This window comes from Halichondria panicea, chromosome 4 (genome assembly GCF_963675165.1).
Source record: "Halichondria panicea chromosome 4, odHalPani1.1, whole genome shotgun sequence".
In the NCBI taxonomy this organism is placed as follows: Eukaryota; Metazoa; Porifera; class Demospongiae; order Suberitida; family Halichondriidae; genus Halichondria; species Halichondria panicea.
The window spans coordinates 5,662,609-5,686,683 of record NC_087380.1 but is presented as its reverse complement, the minus strand read 5'-3'; the positions used below and the strand labels follow the sequence as shown (position 1 = coordinate 5,686,683).

The following is a 24,075-nucleotide window of genomic DNA, read 5'->3' as shown; positions in this document are numbered from 1 at the left end:
ATAAGCTTAACATCTATTCTTCATTTTAGTGTGTTTCATGTAGATCATGTGCATAATTTTTAATTTTGACTGTTGAAAGTTTCATACCCGTATTGCAGACTACAGTATAGCTACAGTCTACTAGAATTTGGTTATTAACTATTTTGTCACCTGATCATAAGCCATTAGGAAAAGTGTTAGCAATTTCCAGTGTGAGTGTGGAATAGAAAATCTCATGAATGCATGTTTAGGCTATTAGATTCTAGTGCACATAATGCACCTATCAATGCAAAGCCCCACTACCCCCCTCCTGGGACATGGGGGGGATTTGAAGGAGCTTTCTTAGTAAAACCTAGCCCTGGGGGTGGGAACTTTGTAAAGTCATATATCATAGCTGTTTGTCTGTATACTAAAGTATTGCAATTATTATTGTGTTCAACTGTCATGCCCCGGGGTTTTTCCAGGGGTTTATCAAATAAAATAGCCCCAGGGGAGAGTCCTTTGCACCTCATAATTGACAAATCCCCCCCTGTCCCGGGAAGGGGGTAGTGGGGCTTTGCATTGATAGATGCATAAATGATAATTATGATGACACTAGCTACTATAAGTCTGGTCTTGTCTATAGTCGTAAAGCAAACAAGTACTCCTCAAGGTGCCATGTCTATTTGGAATATTACTCTATTCATACAAGGATGCTTTATAGGTATACTTTATAAATAGAGTGAATTATAGCTGATGCAGTAGTTCTATACAGGTATACGTTGTCATGAGCCCCCGGCTGCGCCAAGGCTCGCAGTTGACTTAAACAGAACACGATCCAAGTAAATAGGAGTCTTCTATAACTTTAACATGAGAACAGAACTGAACATAACTCCTTCTCTAGCTATTTTATACAGACACATGCACCAAAGATCTAGATTGTTCTACAACACCCACAAAGTTCTAGAATACTGAACCTCTGGAAGGTTCTTAACACATAAAGTTCTGGTCCTTTACCACGGAATGTTCTAGTTCTTAATTAACCCAGTCACAGAATGTTCTAGTTCACCACATTCCTCTCCCCTTCTCCTGCGACATTCATGTCGGGGTGAGAAATAGGCAATCGGGAGAGGGCGTCTGCGTTTTGGTTGTCTTTGCCCTTCCGATAGCGGACAGAAAAGTTGAATGGTTGCAAGGCCAGGCTCCATCGGATGAGACGATTGTTGTTCTCTTTCATTCGCTCCATCCATTCCAGGGAGTGATGGTCCGTCTGGATTACAAAGGGTCATCCTAGGAGGTAGACTCGGAAAGCTTCAACAGCGAGTTTAATTGCCAGGCACTCCTTCTCCACGGTCGAGTAGTGTTCTTCTCGGTTAAGGAGTTTTCGGCTAAAATATCCTACTGGGTGTTCAGCGCCATCCCCATCAGTTTGGCTGAGGACTGCCCCTACACCTCGCTGGGATGCATCGGTTTGGAGGACAAAGGCTCTCGAAAAGTCTGGATTGTGCAATATCGGCTGTGACAACATCTGCTTCTTCAGGGTCTGGAATGCTGTCTCACAAGCTGGTGTCCATATTACTGTTGAGGGTAAATTCTTTCGGGTGAGGTCGGACAGGGGGGCGGCAATGGAGGCGAAATCCGGGATAAACCTCCTGTAATATCCAGTTAATCCAAGGAAACAACGCACTTCTTTTTTCGTTTTTGGTCTTGGAAATTCCATCATTGCCTCTAGTTTTGTTTCCTCTGGTTTCACCACTCCACTCCCAACGACATGGCCTAGGTATATACAGTGGGCCATCCCAAACTGACATTTGCTGAGCTTCATGGTTAGGCCGGCATCTTGGATCCGCTCCAGCACCTGACGTAAATGGTAGAGGTGGTCCTTCCAATTGGAGCTGTAGATTACAACATCATCTAGGTATGCTGCAGCATATTCTTCCAGTCCTTGCAGTACCCGGTCCATTAGCCTCTGGAAAGTTGCCGGTGCGCCTTGCAAGCCAAATGGCATAACATTGAAGTGATAAAGACCAAAAGGGGTTACAAATGCCGTCTTCGTCTGGGCTTTCTTGGTGAGGGGTACCTGCCAGTATCCTTTTGTCAGATCCAAAGTGGTGATGTACTTAGCTTGGCCTAGTCTGTCGATCATCTCGTCAATGCGGGGCATTGGGTATGCATCTGCCTCAGAAACTCCATTTAGACGTCGATAGTCAACGCAGAATCGCATAGTACCATCTTTCTTCTTCACCAATACAATAGGGGCTGACCATTCACTTGTCGAAGGCTCGATCACTCCATGTTCTAGCATTTCCGCAATTTCTTTCTTCACTGTCTCTCGATAGGCATGAGGTAAGCGGTAAGGAGGCAACCTGATTGGGCGTGCCGTTCCGGTTTCAATGTCGTGCTCAATGATTGCTGTCCGTCCTGGGGTGTCTCGCATAGCTTCTACGAATTCGTTGGTTAGCTGACGGAGGTCATACTGTTGGGTCTCTTCCAGTCGCTTGTCCATGACAATCTTCTTTGTGATACCGTCACTTTCTTTCCACAACGGGAGTTCATCCGTTAATTCTCCTCTCTCTTCCTCCGCCAAGAGGTTTGGGATCGTGGGGGTATTCCACTTTCGCAACATGTTGATGTGGAAGACTCTTCTCCGCTTCTTGTGATCGAACATGTCCACTTCATATGTCACCGGTGAAATCACTTTCTTCACGGGGTAGGGACCTTGCCACTTCGCTAGGAGTTTGTTGGTCGAGGAAGGTAGAAGGACTAGTACGTTGTCCTCTACCTGCAGCTGCCTCTCTCGTGCATTTCGATCATACCACTTCTTTTGGGTTGTTTGGGCCTTCTTCAGATTCTCACAAGCTAGCTCCGACATCTTGGCGAGTTTTTCTTGAATCATCAGGACATAAGAAACGACACTCTCTGTAGATTTCTTGCTAGATTCCCACGATTCTTTGAGCACATCAAGAGGTCCTCGCACCTGCCTTCCATACATTAGTTCGAAGGGAGAAAATCCGGTTGATGACTGGGGTACTTCACGGTAGGCAAACAGCAAATACGGAATTAGTTGGTCCCAGTCTTTTCCTTCTTCATTGGCGGTTTTGCGAAGCATGGACTTCAAGGTTTGATTGAAACGTTCTACTAATCCGTCCGTTTGAGGGTGGTAAGGGCTGGTCTGGATCGGCTGTATCTTCAACAAGCGGTAGAGCTCTGCTAGCAATCCAGATGTGAAATTAGCTCCTTGATCAGTCAGGATCTCTCGGGGTATGCCTACTCTTGAGAAAAACATTATCAGCTCCTTGGCTACGTGCTCAGCATCTATGGTTCGTAGGGGGACAGCTTCTGGGTACCTTGTACTATAGTCGCAAATCACCAGGATGTAGCGGTTTCCCGTGCGGCTACGAGGAAGAGGACCCACGATATCCATAGCACGAATGATGGGTAGGGGAATCATTGGTACACGCTGCTTTTTCCCCTTTGATGTCCTCTGACACTCTTCGCACGATTGGCATAGCTTCTTCACATCTTCGAATACTGTCGGCCAATAGAACCGCTGGAGAATCCGTTCTACGGTCTTTCGCTGCCCCATGTGGCCAGCCATTGGAATATGGTGAGCAAGGGACATCACTAGGCTACGGCACGACTCTGGTAGCACCAACTGCTGTATCGGGCTGCTGTCTTCGCCATGGGGTGAGATCCATTGACGGTAAATCAGTCCATTTTCTTCGTGAAAGACCATCTTGCTGGCTCCAGTAGCACCGTTCATTGCTTCTCGAATACCTTTAAGCGTGACATCTTCTTGCTGCATTCGTCGCAACTCAATGGGGGACAGGTCCAAGGGGTGTGTCTGCTTGTTTTGAGCCACTTCACGCCTCTGCTGCCTCTTCTCTCTCCTAGTTAGTTGCTGGTGTTTCTTTACTTCGAGAAAAAGATCTGGGTCCATCTCTGCGCCAATTGGCATCTCAGCAATTTGGTCATCGGTTACGTCCAAGTCCGTTAGCATCTCGGCTTGTTGGTCATCAGGAGTGTTGGGAGTGTTTGGAACCATCTTGGCCACTTGGTCATCAGGCATCTCATCAGTGGATGTGTCGGACGTGGTAGTAGGCTGTTTGATTCCCTCCTGTTGTTGTATCTTCTCCAGTTCCACTCTTTCTTCTTCGTTTTTCTTGGCCTGGGCTCTGGTCATTACGGCAAGGGCTTCTTCAGTCCGAACTGTCCCTTCCTTATTCTGTAACATTTCGAGTAGGCCTGCCACATCTCGTCCGAGTAGCACTGGTACTGGGAGGGTCTTTGAAATTGCTGCTTCGATTTGGTGTCTTCCTTCTCCGAGGCCAATTTCTACACTTACGAGTGGATATTCTCGAACGTCTCCGTGAGCACATCGGATGCGAACTCGTCCTAGTTGCTTCTTCTGTGGTAGCAGATCACTTCTCACCATCGAACGGGCACAACCGGTGTCAAGGACAATCTTGTCTACTGCTTTTCCCTCCACTGTGCCGGATCGTGTAATCTGGGGGTTGATTTTCTTCTCCAACTTGTCCTCATTCATGTACACCAATTCAGTTTCTTCTGTGAATAGATTTGACTTGCTAGGGCAATTTGCGGCAATATGTCCGGTCTCTTGGCAGTTGTAGCATTTGATTTTGTTCCATTCCATCTTTGTTTTGTTGGCCTCCCTCCGTCCTTTCTCTGTCCTTCGATCAGCCATAGCCTTCCTACAGTCTTTGGCAATATGGCCCTTTATCTTGCAGTAGTGGCACGTTTTGGTTGCTCCGCTCTCACTGCTGGGCCGACGAGTCTCTCGTGGCGGTAACTCCTTAGGATCAAGTTGACGGGAATGAACATAGCTGTCGGCCAGTCTTCCCGCTTCTTCTCCGGTAGTGGGCTTTCGGTCGCCCAACCAAATTCTCAGGTCTCTAGGCATCCCCTCCATCAGTTGCTCCACTACAATTTTCTCCTTGAGTGCTTCCATCGTGGTGCAGCCTGCTGTCCATTTCTCCAGGAGGTCTCTCAGTTTTGTTGCGAGCTCCAGGTACGCCTCCCCTTCGGCCTTCTTCGTAGTTCGGAAGCGTTTGCGGTACGTTTCTTCGCTAATATCATAGCGTTGCAGTATAGCTCTTTTCACGTCCTCATAGTTCTTAGCTTTCTCTACATCCATTGCAGCAAAGGCCTGCTGGGCTCTCCCCATAAGTTGTGGCGCTAACTTATGGGCCCAGTGCTCTTCTTTCACTTCAAAGGCTGTCATCAGTCGCTCAAACGTAGTCAAGTATGCCTCAATGTCTTCTTTTTCCGTGAGTTTGGCTAGGTTCAAATGTCGTAGATCTTCCGCTCGTTTCGCCTTGATCTCCTCTCGACTCTGATTTAGGTCCATCCAGTTTCTCATCATCTCCACCTGACTTTGCATCATTTGCATTCTTTGTTCACTTTCTCTCTCTCTACGTTCCTGTTCTTCTGTTCGTTCTCGCTCTCGTTGTCTGTTCTCTTCTTCTCTTGCTCTGGCCCTTTCCGTTTCTGCCTCGTCACGGCTCCGGCGATCTTCCAGCAGCATCTGTAGAAGTTCAGTCACTCCAGTTCCTGTCTCTGCCATCGTTATTACAGCTTGGTCACTCTCCACGTCTTGTTCTGTTTCGTTCGCCGATTCTCCTAGGTTGTAGATTCTGCCAGTCCTTGTCACCGACATACAGATCTACCATTCGCTTCTCAAATTTGTGGGTCTCGAAAAACCACTGTCTTCGACTATCCCACCGCTGCCACCAATTGTCATGAGCCCGCGGCTGCGCCAAGGCTCGCAGTTGACTTAAACAGAACACGATCCAAGTAAATAGGAGTCTTCTATAACTTTAACATGAGAACAGAACTGAACATAACTCCTTCTCTAGCTATTTTATACAGACACATGCACCAAAGATCTAGATTGTTCTACAACACCCACAAAGTTCTAGAATACTGAACCTCTGGAAGGTTCTTAACACATAAAGTTCTGGTCCTTTACCACGGAATGTTCTAGTTCTTAATTAACCCAGTCACAGAATGTTCTAGTTCACCACATACGTATATAGCTGCATGCATGGCGGGGTAGTCTGTGCTTTATACATAATTTGCATGCATGCAGTGTATCATAATATTGTGGTTCTAATGGTTTTCACCACACAGTTATTATCACGGCTCAGTTGACAGTCCTTACTAGACCTGAAACCCTCGTCTCCTCCAGTGGCAGTGTGGTTGAGGGATCAGTGATCCAGATCTACTGTACTGTAGAGGATAATACTACTGTCACCTTCACATGGACTCTCAATGGAAGCTCTCTGTTGAACGATCCACCTCACATTCGTATCAGGGAAGACAATCTCCCTGAGCGCTCGGCATCATTGCTCAATGATGACTCCACGTCTGTGCTCACTGTAGACAATCTCAGAGCCTCTGATGATGGGGTCTATCAGTGCACTGCTACTAGTGGAGCTACTTCTGGCAATGGAACTGCTGTCACACTAACAGGTACAAATGTGTGCAAACAAATATTAGTAACCTGTTCAAAGTAGACGTTTATTTTCTATAGCAATGTCATCTACTACTGCTGGAACATTGGTGTTGACTAATCAGCCCTCTCTCAATGAACCTGTTGACTACTTCTTCAGCCTCAATGACAACCGGACTGGGATAGCTCTTGGTGGCACTGTCGATGGTTCTCTACTGATATGCACTGCTGAACACCAAGGTGATAGAGTGATGGACTTCCCCGCCTCGTCTGTGGTGTGGGTGAGGAGCGGACAAGTTGTGGATGATACTGACTCACGAATCACCATCACCTCGACCACAATCAGTGGACGAGTGACCAGTTTTCTGACTATCACTAACTTTGGACTGCCTGATGCAGGAGTGTACCAGTGTGTCTTCACTGATAACAATGATGGTGGGGAGGTCATCACATCAATACCTTATCAATTGGATGCAGGTGTGAAATTAGTCTCATGAATCAACTATCCTTCCTAGGGGAGAGACTGTCTGAGCACTCTGGTTACACTTTTGTTGCGCACACGCTGGAATTCCAGCTATTCAATCAGGTGATATTATTGGAGGCAATAAATAACTGCACATGCATTGCTCAACACATTTGAAGAATTCTTACATATGCATTGCACATGATAAATTCATACGTAAAAGCTGCTGCGAAGTATAGCATGAGTCCTTGGGCACAGAGTTAGCAGGCAAAACACAAATTGATTGAAACAGGTTCTTGCGCTTGACGCTAGTACAATTAACAACTACGCGGAGGCGTAAGGTCAGAAAATTTCCATTGTGCTCATGTTTCAGACTTTTCCACAAGGAGGGTGGTTGATTAGACTACCTGTGAATTAAATATGCAACATAAAAGTGTGTTTTGTGAGGGCACTAAACAGTGAGTGGTTAATGACAGCAGAATGGCTGGGAGATGCATGCATATGCGCGGTACGGTTGTTGGTAGAAAATTATATGAAACGTTGTGTAATTTTAGGTACAACCATTCGTGTTGAGAGAGTCTCTTCTGAGGTCATTATTTTACGTCCTCCTGAAAAGCTGGTCATTGAAGTGAGAGTGTCAGGAGAGTATAAAGTGATTTTCTGGCGCAAAGGGTTAATAAGCAGTTTCATACCTGGTCAAATGCGTCCTCAAGAGTTTCCCAACTATTCTGAGACATTTGTACGAGGCAACACCACTGCTGATGATGAGGGGTTCTACATTGTTCAACCTCAACTCAAGTCTGGAACAAGTCAAACTCATCCCATCATACCAACTGGTGGTGTTGATTTTGGAGTAATTGCGCCAGGTAACATAGGGGGAAGAGAGGGATTACGCTTACCTGTTTTCGTTGCCTACAACATAATACTGTACGTCAATATAGCATTTAATTTAGTAATATATGGATTTTGGAGGGGAGACTCAGAGGGATTAATTAAGCTTACCTGTGTTTTCTTTTGCCTACAACTAATACTAGTGCATTATAGTGGATATATTTTCAGATGATGCCACCACGACATCTCTCAGTACCTCTACTATTGTAATCCCCGAGGGAGGCAGTGCAGACATCTCTTGTAGATCAGTGGGAGCCCCCGTTCCCAGTATCACATGGGAGTTCAACAACCAAACCACTGATTTTGAGCAGACAGACACAGAGACACCATTTGTAACTACACTGACTGGAACTATTGGAAACAGAGGTGTTGACGTAACTCCTGGTAACATTGAGTCATCCCTCCATATTGTGAGTGCCATATACCCTGATCATAATGGAGTGTACACTTGTATTGGTACCAACTCTGATGAACTCACTGTCGCTAGCAGCAGTGCCTTCATCACTGTACAAGTTAATGGTGAGTTATACAAAATCGACTATTTCATACATCGTTCACGAAAATATTATTGCAGTTGTTCCTGAGGTAGAGATCAATACTACTGATACTGTTGTCGGCATTGGAAACAATGTCATCATCACCTGCTTTGTACTAAGGGGAAACCCCTCTAATTACATGTACAACATTACTAACATTGCAACGGGCAGTACAACAACTGGATCAACCCGTATATTGACTGATATTCAGATGACCGATGTTGGTACCTATCGTTGTGATGTCACCAATGATGCTGGAACTGGGACCAGTAATACTGTGACAATACAGCTGGGGGGTATGGAATCTAATTTTATTACCTAACTGCACTCGTATCTCTCAACCATGCAGACCCTCCTGTTGTGACCACCATTCAGCCAGACCCTGTGATACTGAACAACAATGTGGACCTGGTCTGTGTTGTAACAGGAGACACTCCTATAGAAATTGTTTGGGAGCGGTTTGACGTAGCCAATACTGTAGAAGTTTTTTACACTGGGAATGACACAACTGGTGGAAACTTCAGTTTAATAGCAAGTGCCAATAACTATGGGATGTACCGCTGTAATGCAACAAGTCGTTTTGGAATGGACTCTTCATCCATTATTATCGTTAAAGCTGGTTAGGGAATTATAATAATTATTGTCTAAAGTAACGTAATGTGCATTTTTCGCATGGTTTACATACTTGGCACTTACGGCAATCTGATTGGTCAGAGGAAGTGTTCTATCTAACTTAGAAATCATGTACTTACTTAGACAATCATGTAGTTTACTTAGACAACACTATAGGCAATCATGTACACAGCCAAAAATCCACGGGGCGTGTCAGGTCCATTACATGTCCGTTATATCCCTGATACGGGACCGTTGGGTAAACACTACTAAACCAGCGTGTGGCCACCAAGTATATACTACAAAACTGGGATATAAACTACAAAGATACACTTACCATCCTCAAATTGCTACCCTTAATGTACTGGCTCGAATTACTAGACATTATATATGTTCTTTGTGAAATGCATACAACAGCCAGCTGACAACTTTGACATAACCCAGTACATCAAGTCTGCCACCAACAATGCTTCAAGCAGATTAACTTTCTCGATAACTTCCAACAAGCTTGTACACAATGTACCTCACTACAATACAATACCACCCGTCAATTCTATAGTAAGGCTTTGGAATGCGCTGCCCACTATTAACCTAGACTCACCTATTTCGTCTATCAAAATATTTATATCTAACTAGTCACTTCACAGAACGCTTTGAAAAACATTTCGATTCTGACAATCCACGTACCTTTCACTACATATGTTCCTATAACAGATGTATCGGGAACTGCATAAGAACCTATATAGCTAGTGTTAATAAGATTATGTATTTTATACTCAGGGGTACCATATTAGTGATGCCTGTTGTCAGTCACAATTTTCCAAGCCACATTTCTTTTTTATATCATCACCTCACACTGCAGTGACTGTAAATTGAAAATTATTGTAATTGGATCGAACAGTTTTGTATCCCACTACAGTTCCACCTGGTGTTATTTCCATGAATAACAATCGGAGGATAATGGCTAATGAGTCAGAATCAGCTACTCTCAGTTTCAGCATCGAGAACGCCTCCCCTGTTGTCATGGTGTCAAACATTCGCTGGTACTACTCGGCTAACTTTGCCTCGTCATTGTTTGCTAGTGGCTCTGAGTTTCAAGAGATCACAAGTCTGACTAGTCGTACATCAAAGTCTACCCTCACCTTCTCCAGTGATCGTCTCAGCCTGACCATTGACAACATTGTTCAAGCTCGCATGGCTGGTGAGGAAACTGATGCAGGACGATACTTTGTGCAAGCCACTAATGAAGCTGGGAGTGACAACTCATACATTGATATTGTTGTGAATGGTAAGTCTGAATTATAATTATACCTACATGTACAAATAATTGTAGATGTTTCAACAAAATATATTTATCTTCCAATTTTCAATGCTTCCCTCATATAATATATAGGACCACCAGTGATAATTTATCCTCCAATGGATCAGTTTATAATTAACAATGGATCCAGTGCTGTGTTCTCTTGTGATGCTCTGGCATCTCCTGATCATACAGTCTCATGGACGTTTACTGATTTCAACCAAACAGTGATGGACATTGTCAGCAACATTAAGCACACCATTGTAGGTGATCGTATTGACAGTAGGTTTGGAGAGCTGACAGTAGTGAATGTGACCTATGAGGACAGAGGAGTGTATACTTGCTTAGCTGCTAATAGCATTGGAACTGTTACCACTTCTGCAAACCTTACTGTTCACGGTGAGACTGAAGTTGAAAAAAAACTGAAAAATTGGGGACATCTATCATAATTATATAGCTAGCCAAAATTAAGGCAAATATGTATGTTTGTCTCATAAACTCACTGTAATTGTACATGTAGTGACCCCTGTGATAGTCGATACATCTGCTCTTACTGAAGTGTGCATGGGCGTACCTACTGTTCTTGTGTGTCTGGTCACTGGCTTCCCCATTCCATCAATCTCCTGGAGGAAGGATGAAGAAATAGTCAATATTTACAGTGATTCCTCACTCTCAACAAGATTGAACTTTGTCACCTTTGCAGCTGTGGCCTTAGACGCGAATAGTAGCACTGAGTTTGAGAGCAGTGTGTACACAGGTTTGCTCATGATGTACACTGATGTCACTGTGGATCAAGTACGTCAGTTGGGAGAGCTTGGAGTTGTCGGGATGCTGTCGTTTGAAAAGACGGTGAGGGGGGACACTGGCGACTACACGTGCACTGGAACCAACATGCTTCCTGAGACAACCACATTGATTGAAGTGTCCACAAACATACCTCTGTTTGTTTTAGGTGAGTGTTTTGCAGTATATATAGTATATATACCCATGTGTAATAAAAGCAATACCGTATAGTGAGTTATTTTCGTATGGTGGAAATTTTGTATTTGATTTACAGCCATAGTTAGAAAATTATACGCAATAGGTTCTACGTAACCAATCTGAGCTATACGAATAGAATACGAAATATTGAACTGCACCAAACGAAATTAACCCACTCTACGGTATAGTTATAATAATCACATAATGACTTTGATGAGTGTCTCATTTTTCTCCCATATAAAGAGCTTCCGGATTCCCCTATTAATGTGAGCACTCTTGATGTTGGTGCTCGCTGGGTGGTTCTTAGTTGGACACCCTCTTTTGACGGTAACAGACCAGTGACTAATTTCTCCTTGTACATACGCTCTGTGGATGTCTCGGACAGTTTCACTCAGATCAGTACTCTCATTCCTAGTGACTTGATGAGCTCTGCAGGGGAGCTCTTGTACAATATATCAATGCAGGGGGTCATTCTCCCCTACACCAACTACTCCTTCACTGTGGACGCCTGCAATGACATTGGCTGCAGCAATCAGAGTGACCCGTCTCCAGTAGTTACGTCTGATCAGGACGGTAAGACAGGACTATACCAGATAGATTAGCTAATTTCATAAAATTTACTGTAGATAACCCTACAATTAGTTTTATAGGTATAATAATTATTATACTATCTTACTAAGTAATCTATTTCTCTCTTTTGTCCAAGTGTGTTGTTGTGGCACATTATTTATCTTGTATTATAGAAGTGGTCCTATCTATATACGTATGTAAAAAATGTACCATGCATGTAGTCATTGCTAGCGAAAATAGTAAAGAATTCTGCTCTTCCAAATAAACAGCCTCTTCCCCATCTACTGGATTGACGGCTCAGCCCACTGAGACAACTATCACACTGATCTGGACAGAACCAGACATGCCAAATGGAGTCATCACTCACTATGGGGTATATATTGCTTGTAATCTGGCATCCCTAATTTATTGTCATCCATGCATGCAGGTTTCATTTGTCGGAATGAGAGATTACGATGCAAGCTTCAGTGATCACACAGATACTGTGCAATTACCTGTAGGAGATATTTACTCTCCAGCTGCTAACAATTTTGAAACAACTCTAACGGGTCTCTTTCCTAACACTATGTACAAAGTGTCAGTGTATCCAGTCAACGGAGCTGGCAATGGAATGCCAAATATCAGTACTGTGAACACACTAAATGGTAACTTACATTCATATTCTGTTTGGCTTATAGTTTTAAACATAATTATTTGTCTAAAGCTACTGGTAGATATTTATTCTTCTAAAGTATTTGTTCAGCTGCTATTTCTTCTGTCCCCAGTTTCCCCGCCTCCTGCTGTTGTTGAGCCGTCGTCAGTTTCTGAAGCGGAAATCATTAAAAACGACCCACAAACAGTCACCATTGGTGTTGCCTTGTTCTCAGAAAACAAGGTTCTCATAACTCACTATCAAGTCATCGTTGTCTTCCTTCCTGAAGGAACAGCAATAAACGATCTAAACTCAGACTCACAGCTTCAATTCCCCCAGCAAAATCTTGGAACCTATGCTGAGCTTTCTTGCAATAGCAAACCCTCTTCCCCATATGCTTACGTCACTGCTGAGATGAGTGGTGACCTCTATAAGGGCCTCACAGGAGATAAGTTTGTGGTTGGACAGGAAAAGGACGATGACGTGAATTCTCCGAATGACCGTCCTAATCGTTACACTAATGGACCGCTGTGTTTCGATACAAGCTACACTTTCTTTGTACGTGCATTCTCAGCATCTGGCTCAAATCAGGTGAGCTATCAAGATTGTGTTTACAGTATAAGTAATGAGTATGATTATCTACGCTATAGTTATGTTTGAATGGCTGTCTATTATAATTATGGCCCGTAGATATAACTGGGCAATTTAGCAATCAGTCATGTACATTTAGTGTTCTCGTCCTAGATGGGACGCAGAGGTGTGAGACAGACTGATCCAGACAACAGACAGTACGTCCATTTTGCATCTAGTGGATATGTCCAATCTACTTCCGAAATTCGTAAGTATATTTCTTTATCCTAGACATCTGCTTTCAATACTTTTTTTTATTGTACAGCTACATCGATATTGCTGATTCAGCTTCGTCTTGTTGGGGTGGACAGGTGTCAGCAATGGGTGGTAAGCCATAAATTGTCAAATTTTATTCCAATAGTGAACTATAGTAATAGCTAGGATGTGTACATTATACAGAAACTCGTTATTATTTAATAGGCTGAGGATAGTCAACAAAAGCTGAACGCTTTGAACAACACCCTCTCTATAAGTGTCAACGAAAGATGCCACTGTGGATTTTCTGTGCTTAACATTTTGAATCCCAAATTTCGCTGCTTTCCCGAATCTGAAGATGCTGTAACGTACCGAGCTGAGGTTATTGGAACTCAAGCAGCTTCGGCGGTTGAGATTGCAAACTATATTGAAGACTGGCTGGCTGATGGAGCAATCGTGGCTTTTGAATTCGTCTTGATTCCTGTGGATAGTACTTGTCAAGTTATTCTAACTTCAATTGCTGATCCAGAATGCATAAACCCCACACCTATATCTCCCACGTCAACACAGTTTCCAGTAGCTGCTGTTGGAGGTGCAATTGGTGCAGTGATATTTCTGATCGTTATTTGCACAATCATGATTGTCATGATCTACATCAGGATTCACAAAAAACGGGCAAGAAGCTTTAATCTTTTCAAAAACAGGTTTGAAATGTTGATTTATGTGTACTTTTATTGGGAAATGTGCACTTACACAGGCCAACAATTGAGATGAGTACGGTAAATGCCGATGTTGACACACAAGACAAAGAATATGAAACTCTGGACACTTTCCAAGATGAATCTACTCAGCAAGCATCCTCTACTCCACATGTTTACGATGTTGTTGAGTTTCCAGCTAGAAATGTAGTTAATGGTGATATTAAAGATTTTGAGATCACAGACTGTGCTGCTTATAGTGTGACTGGTAGACGTTAATAATTTTTACAGTTGTGTAGCTATTAACAATGAAAGACTTCATGTTAGAATTATATGATAATGTGTTGTGTTGTGCTGTTGAGTTTATGATTGCTGCCAAGTAATTTGACGATTTCAAATATACCTCCCTGTGTTTTCTGTTTCTGATCTGTGTCCCAAAACAGTAGCTATACATCAATCGTAGCCATTCCTTTGTAGAGAGTTAACATATGGCCCCTTTAATCACACATTTTACTGTAATGTTATTAGCTATACTATTAACATATATTTGTGATTATCATATATAACCCTTAACCCCTCTCTCGCACTGTATGCATGTCATTCAGTTTCAATTATGTCCACTTAATGAGACATCCTTTATGCATGGCGGTTTCAGACTTAAAACATCGTGATGAACCGGTTCAGCCAGGACTGTCCTCAAGATTGAAGGATGGAAACGTTGGCATCTCCATTGTTCTAATCTCCGGACAATGAACAATTATAACTTGGTAAGACTAACTATTCAGCCTCACACAGTGGCTTACACATGCAGTTGTCACAATTCATTAAAGCATCACTCACATACATGAACTCGATCTACATGACTGTGATGATATTATACTATACTATACTTTCAACCTTTCACTGGACAATGTATACACTGCTATAGAGCGCATGCAGGTACCATTGTCGACAGTTGCTCTCCTGGAAACAACCGGTGAGCATATAATTTAGTGTACATTGCGTGTGTGTAATATGTTTATTACTGCATGCATGGTAGCAACCTATAGAATCTTATATAGTTTTGCAACAGCAGGGTAGCTGATTATAGCTGCTGTATATACTGCTGTCAGCTGTGGGTGCAACAGTTTGCTCCATGAATGGTATATATAAGTGTATGACATTGTATGTTTATCTACCGTCAATGTTAGTTCACATTTCTATTCAAACGAAGTTAATTTGTTCATGTTCAATTGCTGATTGTTATTTGCACAATCATGATTGTCATGATCTACATCAGAATTCACAAAAAACGGGCAAGAAACTTTAATTTTTCCAAAAACAGGTTTGAAAAATTTCGATTTATGTCTGCTTTTATTTGGAAATGTGCACTTACACAGGCCAACAATTGAGATGAGTACGGTAAATGCCGATGTTGACACACAAGACAAAGAATATGAAACTCTGGACACCTTTCAAGATGAATCTACTCAGCAAGCATTCTCTACTCCACATGTTTACGACGTTGTTGAGTTTCCAGCTAGAAATGTAGTTAATGCTGATATTAAAGATTTTGAGATCACAGACTGTGCTGCTTATAGTGTGACTGGTAGACGAATGTGCATGACTGTGCATGAAATGCTAAAAATATAAATTTCTATTTTTAGCACTTTATGCAAATGCACACATTCCTCCGCCCACGTTTGAACTCTGCTAGCTACATGTACTGATAGTGGAGTTGCATCCCTCTCTTCTTTTATAAGCCCTTGATTATACGATAATGTGTTATGTTGTGCTGTTAAGTTTATGATTGCTGCCGCGTAATTTGACGATTTCAAGTATACATCTCTTTGTTTTCTGTTTCTGATCTGTGCCCCTAAACAGTAGCTACATCGATCGTAGCCGTTCCTTTGTGCAGTAGAACCTCGATTATCCGGCCCTCGATTATCCGGAACCTCGATTATCCGGCTTGGCAGTTTTTTTTTTAATAATTCAGAAAATGGGTGTGTCCCTAAAATGCGCATGCGCGTTACAGCTGTTACCATAGAGACATACCTGCTTATCTTATGCACATGCGCAGACAACCATGCGGCACTGCTGTTTATCAATAAAGTGGGTGGATCAAGGCGTGGTTTATCTATTCAATTATCCGGCATATTCACTTATCCGGCCTGCTTCTGGAACCAAGGTGTCCGGATAATCGAGGTTCTACTGTAGAGAGTTAACATACGGCCCCTTTAATCACACATTTGACCGTAATCTTATTAGCTATACTATTAACATAATATTTATGATATCATAAGCCATAACCCCTCTCTCACATAGTATGTCATGCATTCAATTCCCATTAATTATAATTATGTCCACTTAATAGACATCCTTTATGCATGTGGCGATTTCAGACCCAAAACGATGATGAACCGAGCCAGGAGTGTCCTCAAGATTGAGAAGGATGGGAAATTGTAAGGCTGGAAACTTTGGTATCTCATCTCCGGACAATAAACGATCATAACTTGGTAAGACTAACCATCCAGCCTCACACGGTCTTACACATGCAGTTGTCACAATTCATTAAAGCATCACTCGCATGCATGAACTCAATCTACACGACTGTGATGATATTATACTATACTATCAACCTTTACTGCACAATGCATTAGTTTACACTGCTGTAGAGCGCATGCAGGTACCATTAATATTGTCGATAGTTGCTCTCCCGGAAATAACTGGTGAGCATATACTAGAATTTTGGTGTACAGTGTGTATTATGTTTATTACTGCATGCGTAGCAAAACCTTTCCCTATCTTATTATAATTTTGCAACAGCAGGGTAGCTGATCATATACATTGTATATATAGCTGCGGTATACTGCTGTCAGAGGTGCAACAGTTTGTTCCAGTGCATATATGACATTGTATGTTTATTTACTGTCAATGTTAGTTCACATTTCTGTTCAAACGAAGATAAAGTAGTTGACCTGTTTTTGTTGCTCACAATAATGGTGTTTATTGTGAAAGATAAACATTATAACCATGCATCAACACACATGTGCACAATTGTATAGACCAACAAGCTAACACACTGGATCATCTTAAGCTCAACAGTTGTTGTGATTGGGTGTTCCCTCTCAGTTGGTGTTTGGCTCGTTGGCAACAACAAGGTTCAGTATGACCCAGAGCAAAGGGCCGAGGGGGGCGGGGTGTGGTCCTCTGGTGTTTCAGCCACGACTGATTGGGGAACCCAAGACCACCGTTATAAAGAAAGTGGCCTGTGGTGACATGTTCACTGCTTGTCTCATAAGTGTGTATAGCGAGTACTATAGTATATACCACGGGTAGCTTTGGTAAAGTGGTAGGGAGCCTATAGTATCATAAATTGTCAAGCATGATAAAATGCTTAATGCTAAAAAGAGGTGTGTATCTATGCACTGTGTACGGTGTTGTGAAATTACATTGTTTGCTCATGCTATGCAAAGTACATCTTAAACCATTAGCATGCATGTTGTACAAACAGTGTGGTTTCATAACTGCTGCAAAAAAAGCAGGGGGCGACTAGAAAGAGACACGAGTGAGGATGTGTTTCAGCCGCAGCTGATCCCGTTTGAGCACCCCTCCCACTCAGCACAGGCAGTGAACTCCGCCCACAGTGTCACTATGCTCGTCCCCAGGCCAGTATAGTTAGCTTATAAATCATATTTTTGTTATTCAAATTTTTCCACTCAAACTTATAAGTTTAGCGTCTATTGTTCAGTGATCTCATGTTTGTGTGTTTCCTTTAGATTTTTATGTGGCATACTTTTTGTGAATTGTGACTGTTGAAAATTCATGTTGACTAGATCTATAATTATATCGCTACTATTATTTTACTATTTATTATTTGGTATAAACAAGTTAATGTGTCACCACCTCAGACACACATAATTTTGAAAAGGGGGGCAGTTTGAAGAAAATTGTACTAAAAAAAAGGTCAACAGTTTTTTTTTAAGCCCAGCCAGTGTAGCTTTCCTGATCATGGATTGATTGATGACAGTATGACATACATAGTATTAAGAATTTCCTGTGGGAGTGTGCAATATAAAATTATATTCATAGGCTATTAATTACGATGACATGACATGACTTGTGCATATACTGTCAGGAATTCATGCACTCTTGGTACTGTCTATAGTCATAAAGCAAAAGGTTTTACTCAAGGCTGTGCCATGTCTATATGGAATATTGGTATATTCATACAAGGATGCTTCATAGGTATTATAATATAGCATGCATGCAGTGTAGTCCTATAATTATAAAATTAATTCTAGTTGCATGCATGGATAGTCTATGCTTTTTACAATACACAATCTTATTTGCATACAGTGTATCTTACTGGTGATAATAATTAATTGCCGTTAATGGTTCACCTCACAGCTATTATCTCGGCTCAGTTGACAGTCCTCACTGGACCTGAAGCCCTCGTCTCCTCTAGTGGCAGAGTAGTTGAAAGATCAGTGATCCAGATCTACTGTACTGTAGAGGATGACACCGCTGTCACCTTCACATGGACTCTCAATAGAAGCTCTCTGTTGAACGATCCACCTCACATTCGTATCAGGGAAGATAATCACCCTGAGCGTTCAGCATCATTACTTACTGATGACTCCACATCTCTGCTCACTGTTGACAACTTCAGAGAATCTGATAATGGAGTCTACCAATGCACTGCTATTAGTGGAGCTACTTCTGGCAATGGAACGGCTATCACGCTAACAGGTGTGCATGAACTATTAGAGTCTACTATATATATATACAACCTGTTATTTGTTTTCCTTCTACAGCTGTGCCCTCCACTGCTGATGGGACATTAATGTTGACTGATCAGCCCTATTTCAATGAACCTGTTGACCTCAGCGCCAGCCTCAATGACAACCGCACTGGGATAGCTCTTGGTGGCACTGTCGATGGTTCTCTACTGACATGCACTGCTGGACATCAAGGTGATGGAGTGATGGACTACCCCGCCCCGTCTGTGGTGTGGGTGAGGAGCGGACAAGTTGTGGATGACACTCACTCACGGATCACCATCACCTCGACCACAGTGGTCAATGGAAAAATGACCAGTTCTCTGACTATCACTAACTTTGGACTGTCTGATGCAGGAGTGTACCAGTGTGTCTTCACTGACGGCAGTGATGGTGGGGAGGTCATCACATCAATACCTTATCAATTGGATACAGGTATGAAATGTGCTGTAAATTGAATATAAAACAAACATGAGATGTTGAGTAATTTCAGGTACTACCATTCGTATTGAGAGAGTCTCTCCTGAGGTCATTATTTTACGGCCTCCCGAGAAGCTGGTCATTGAAGTGAGGATGTCAGGAGAGTATGAAGTGATGTTCTGGCGCAAAGTGGCTATAAACACTTTCATACCTGGTGAAATGCGTCCTCAAGAGTTTCCCAACTATTTTGAGACATTTGTACGAGACAACACCACTGCTGAGGATGAGGGGTTCTATATTGTTCAGCCTCAATTCAAGTCTGGAACAACTCAAACTCATACCTTTATACCAACTGGTGGTGTTGATTTTGGAGTCATTGCACCAGGTATAGCATTAATACCACCATGAACGAACTCATTAATGCATTTCTTATTTAACAGTCGATGCAATCACAACATCTCTCAATATCTCTACTGCTATGATCCCCGAGGGAGGCAGTGCAGACATCTCTTGTGGATCAGTGGGAGCTCCCGTTCCTAGTATCACATGGGAGTTCAACAACCAGACCACTGACTTTGAGCAGACAGATACAGAGGCACCATTTGTAGCTACACTGACTGGAACTATTGGAAACAGAGGTGTTGACCTAACTCCTGGTAACATTGAGTCATCCCTCCATATTGTGAGTGCCACATACCCTGATCATGATGGAGTGTACGCTTGTATTGGAACCAACTCTGATGACCTCACTGTCGCCAGCAGCAGTGCCTTCATCAATGTACAAGTTAATGGTGGGTTACACCATTGTATTATAATTATTCTCCACCATTCGTGAAAATATTGTTGCAGTTATTCCCGAAGTAGAGATCAATACTACTGATACTCTTGTTAACATTGGAAACGATGTCATCATCACCTGCTTCGTACTTAGGGGAAATCCCTCTAATTACATGTACAACATTACTAACACTGGCACGGGCAGTACAACAACTGGACTAATCCGTATTTTGACTGATATTCAGATGACCGATGTTGGTACCTATCGCTGTGATGTCACCAATGATGCTGGAACTGGGACCAGTAATACTGTGACAATAGAGCTGGGAGGTATGAAATCTAACTACGTATACCTAACTGCACTCATATCTCTCAACCATGCAGATCCCCCTGTTGTGACCACCATTCAGCTGGACCCTGTGATACTAAACACCACTGTGGAACTTCTTTGTGTTGTAACTGGAGACACTCCTATAGAAATTGTTTGGGAGCGGTTTGATGTAGCCAGTACTGTAGAAGTAGTTTACACTGGGAATGACACAACTGGTGGAAACTTCAGTTTAATAGCAAGTACTGATAACTATGGGATGTACCGATGTAATGCAACTAGTCGTTTTGGAATGAACTCTTCTTCCATTATTATCATTCAAGCTGGTTAGTTCTGTGTTATTGTTAGTAATCACTGTAGTAACGACCTCTTTCTGCACAGTTGGTCCCACCTTTCTTGCTGATAATGCTGACATCGAATTTGTAGCTGGTTCTACTCTCACCTTGACTGTAACCATCACTGACTTCAACCTTCCACTGACTGAGATCATCTGGTTCATTGATGGTGTTCCAGCTACAGCCGTCACTGGGAGAACAGGAGTCTTCACCATCACAAACACCAGCACTACCTCTCCACCAGCCACCACTGCACTCACTCTAGACCCTGTTCAGCTACCCAGTGAGAGTGGCCTGTATTCTGTGACAGCCGTCAATCCTGCTGGGATGGACACCGTCACCTTTAATGTCACTGTCACTGGTGAGTGAAGATAGTATTGTACTTTTCCTATTGTGATGTCTTTTGTCTAGAAACACCATAATTATGCATGTTTCAAATAATAATTTATAGGCTCAATCTGAGTTTAGTACATAGGGTATGATTGCATTAATTACCACTTTTACTACAGCCCCTGCTAACAACATATTCCCCACTGATTTGGTTGACCTAATCGTGTCCGAGGGAAATCAAACGACCCTGACATGTACTGCTCGTGGATCCCCAGCACCTGTGTTTATATGGTATAGGGGAAGTGAAGTTGTTGACATTGCTGATGGCAGGCTTCAAATTTCTTCAACTGAAATGTCGAATGTGACTACTGGTTTTATTGACGTAACTTCTCTGCTCAATATCACACAAGTAGACAGAACTGACTTTGGTGTGTTCAGATGTGAGGCCTCTAACACTATACTGGGTGTACCATCCAACGACTCTCAGAGCTACAATCTGACTGTGAATTGTAAGTTACCATTTATGAATGATGTCTGTTGCTCGTATAGCAATTTTTTATTAGTTGGATGGACACACAGTACATGCATTCTCTCTCCTGTACAGTTTCCCCCACAATTCTTGAGGACCCTGTTCCAGTGTCTGTATTTGCCCCCATCCCACTCACACTGACCTGCACAGCTGAAGGCTACCCTCGGCCAACCATTGTCTGGACAAGGACGTCTCCCACGGGAGAAGAGACTGAGTTTTCCCTACCCATGGACAATATTGACCTCACAGAGACAGCTAATGGACTCAATGTAACCAGTAATCTAACAATCCTAGTAACTGATGAACTGGACACTGGAAAATGGAGCTGTAGGGCAAACAACAACTTTGGAGAGGCTGTCAGTCGTCCAGCTGAAGTTGTGATATTTTGTAAGCTTATGTAATTGGAAATGTATATGTACATGCAATTTGTCCATACGACACTGTAGTCCTCATTGTATATGATATTTTAATTGCAAACGTATTTTTGCGTTTTCTCCCCTTGATACAGTTGGAGCTCAAATTGTCTCTCCAATGAGTGGAGAAATTTTCCGAGTCAATGAGACAGAAAACATCACCTTTACATGTGTGGCCATTGGGCTACCTCCTCCCTCCATCTCCTTCTTCAATGGAGACCAACTACTTGGACCACCTCGATTTATCGTAGAGACCCAACCAGCTGAGCTGTTACCCAATACAACGTTTCTAGTGACTGCTTCACTCACTCTTATCAATGCTATGGATGGGGACAGTAGTGACGAGCAGATCTGCCGAGCCGTGAATACTGTGGAAGAACTGAACGAGACAAGATTGGATGAAGTTCCTATTGAGGTCGTGGTGAATGGTGAGTGGTATATAAAGAGTATCGTATAGCAGGTAATTTTCGTGATGTCGTTCAACCTGAGAAACGATGGTTTCGTGAATAAAATTTTCGTTTAGTCTTGTTGCCTGTACTGCATTCCTATGTTCCGGTAAGCAACGCCTACGTTAAAAAATCGTTGAGGTCAGCTTGCCCACGAAAACAACGAAAATTACCCGCTATACGGTATTTATTGATGCTGAGTTAACTGTTGTTTTTTTTATCAGCACGGCCATTAATACGAACATTCTTACAGAATGTCATGTGCTTATATGCAGGTTCATGCATGTGTACAAATGCCCAAACACGTGTACATGTTATAATGAACTAGTGTGCGTTAATATTAATATTGGTATAATTATGCTAACTTGCACATACATTAAAACAAAAGCAGCTGTGATTGTATTTTAGTAAGTATTAAAATGGTAAGTGGTTATAATTATTGAGTGTTTAATGTCTATGCAATTATCATTTTTCTACACGGTTACTCATGCATGTATACAAACATTGTTTATATGTAGTGTGTTCGTGTGGTGTACAAGTACTCACACTCCATCGTGTACGTTGTGCCTATACGTAGTCTCACAACGTGTATTATCTCACATACCGGTATATGCATTTGATTGTGAGTTAGTATGTAATCACTCCTCACTCCAGTTGCTCCATCCATCACGGTCTCTCCTATGGATGTCAGTGTGGTCTCTCCTGATCCTGCCCTGTTCTCCTGCACTGCTGACGGTGTTCCCAGACCAACTATCTCCTGGCTCAGGGTGGACAATGGGACTGAGGTCGATGTCACTACAGACTCCAATGCACAGATTAGTAACGCTCCTATAAATCGTACTATCGTGAGCAATCTCACATTCAACGAGACTCTGCCAGTCAGGTCGGGAGTGTACATCTGTGTTGCCTCTAACTTGCTTGGATCAGCTACAGAGATGGCACAGCTAACTGTTAATGGTAGGTGTGCATGTCTTTTAATGGGCTAAAATACACTGCTAAATTTTATACAGATCTACCTCGGATCCTCACTCCTGTGATCAATTTCACTTACATTGTGAATGAAAGCGATTCAGTCACATTTAACTGCTCTGCTAGTGGTATTCCAGCACCAACTATCAGTTGGCTCAGAGTTGGTCAGAATGGATCAGCTACCAATATTGACGATACTCGCTTTTCCATCTCTCAATCTCAAGTTGATGATAACTATGAGCTACCTGATGGCAGGGGTACTGGTTTCCTAGTTACCTCACAGCTAGCAATCTCAATCACACAAGACGAGGACTCTGGTCAGTATCAGTGCTTGGCTGAGAATGATGTCGGGAATACAACAAGAGAGTTTGAGCTAGTTGTGCAAAGTAAGTATAGTCCATTAATGGCAGTATACTTAACATTGTACATGCACTGTAATAAAACTTGTATGTATGTGCATTTAAGTTTACATCGTCATTGTTTTGTGACTTCCCAGTTGTTCCTGAGTTCACAATGGATCCTGATGATGTTGATGTCACTGAGAGAATGTCAGCTCCATTCCTGTGTGCAGCCACTGGCCGGCCACGTCCTAGCATCACGTGGTACAGGGATGACACCAACGACTCACTCCTGGCTGTGAATGTGTCTGATCCAAGAGTTATTGTGACTGAGACTGAGATGGGAGAAAGAGAGCTAATTAGTAACTTGACTATAAACGATGTCCTCCCCTCTGACAGTAATGTGTATCGCTGTATTGCTGAGAATGATGTGGACAGTGACATGCGTAATGCAACCCTAACAGTCAATGGTGAGTCATTTTCTGTTACCTGC

The 24,075-nt window shown here is 42.6% G+C and overlaps 4 protein-coding genes across 7 annotated transcripts in view; 3 read left to right on the top strand and 1 right to left on the bottom strand.

Moving 5' to 3' along the window:
- Window positions 1-24,075, top strand: part of LOC135334527 (hemicentin-1-like) — a 44,162-nt gene that overhangs the window by 14,335 nt on the left and 5,752 nt on the right. For 2 of the 4 annotated variants that reach the window (XM_064529747.1, XM_064529746.1), the window contains 3 exons: window positions 22,930-23,232; window positions 23,286-23,630; window positions 23,741-24,052. In XM_064529747.1, the coding sequence (XP_064385817.1) occupies window positions 22,930-23,232; window positions 23,286-23,630; window positions 23,741-24,052 (960 nt within the window). Of the gene's footprint in view, window positions 1-13,996; window positions 14,383-19,567; window positions 19,909-19,966; window positions 20,225-20,278; window positions 20,549-20,603; window positions 20,919-21,066; window positions 21,397-21,491; window positions 21,804-21,924; window positions 22,258-22,929; window positions 23,233-23,285; window positions 23,631-23,740; window positions 24,053-24,075 lie in introns of those variants that run through there. The other 2 variants (XM_064529748.1, XM_064529750.1) reach the window with 2 other exon arrangements.
- Window positions 568-9,236, top strand: LOC135334714 (MAM domain-containing glycosylphosphatidylinositol anchor protein 1-like). Its single transcript, XM_064529991.1, has 7 exons — window positions 568-682; window positions 6,109-6,450; window positions 6,512-6,907; window positions 7,448-7,759; window positions 7,953-8,303; window positions 8,359-8,616; window positions 8,670-9,236. The coding sequence occupies exons 1-7, from the start codon at window positions 568-570 to the stop codon at window positions 8,942-8,944; spliced, it is 2,049 nt and encodes a 682-aa protein (XP_064386061.1). The 3' UTR covers window positions 8,945-9,236.
- On the bottom strand, window positions 798-5,996 carry LOC135334715 (uncharacterized). The gene has a single exon (XM_064529992.1). It carries the CDS (start codon window positions 5,633-5,635, stop codon window positions 1,244-1,246), a length of 4,392 nt encoding a protein of 1,463 aa, XP_064386062.1. The 5' UTR covers window positions 5,636-5,996; the 3' UTR covers window positions 798-1,243.
- On the top strand, window positions 18,061-19,525 carry LOC135334712 (uncharacterized). The gene is made up of 4 exons (XM_064529990.1): window positions 18,061-18,164; window positions 18,327-18,668; window positions 18,734-19,132; window positions 19,191-19,525. The coding sequence occupies exons 1-4, from the start codon at window positions 18,119-18,121 to the stop codon at window positions 19,523-19,525; spliced, it is 1,122 nt and encodes a 373-aa protein (XP_064386060.1). The 5' UTR covers window positions 18,061-18,118.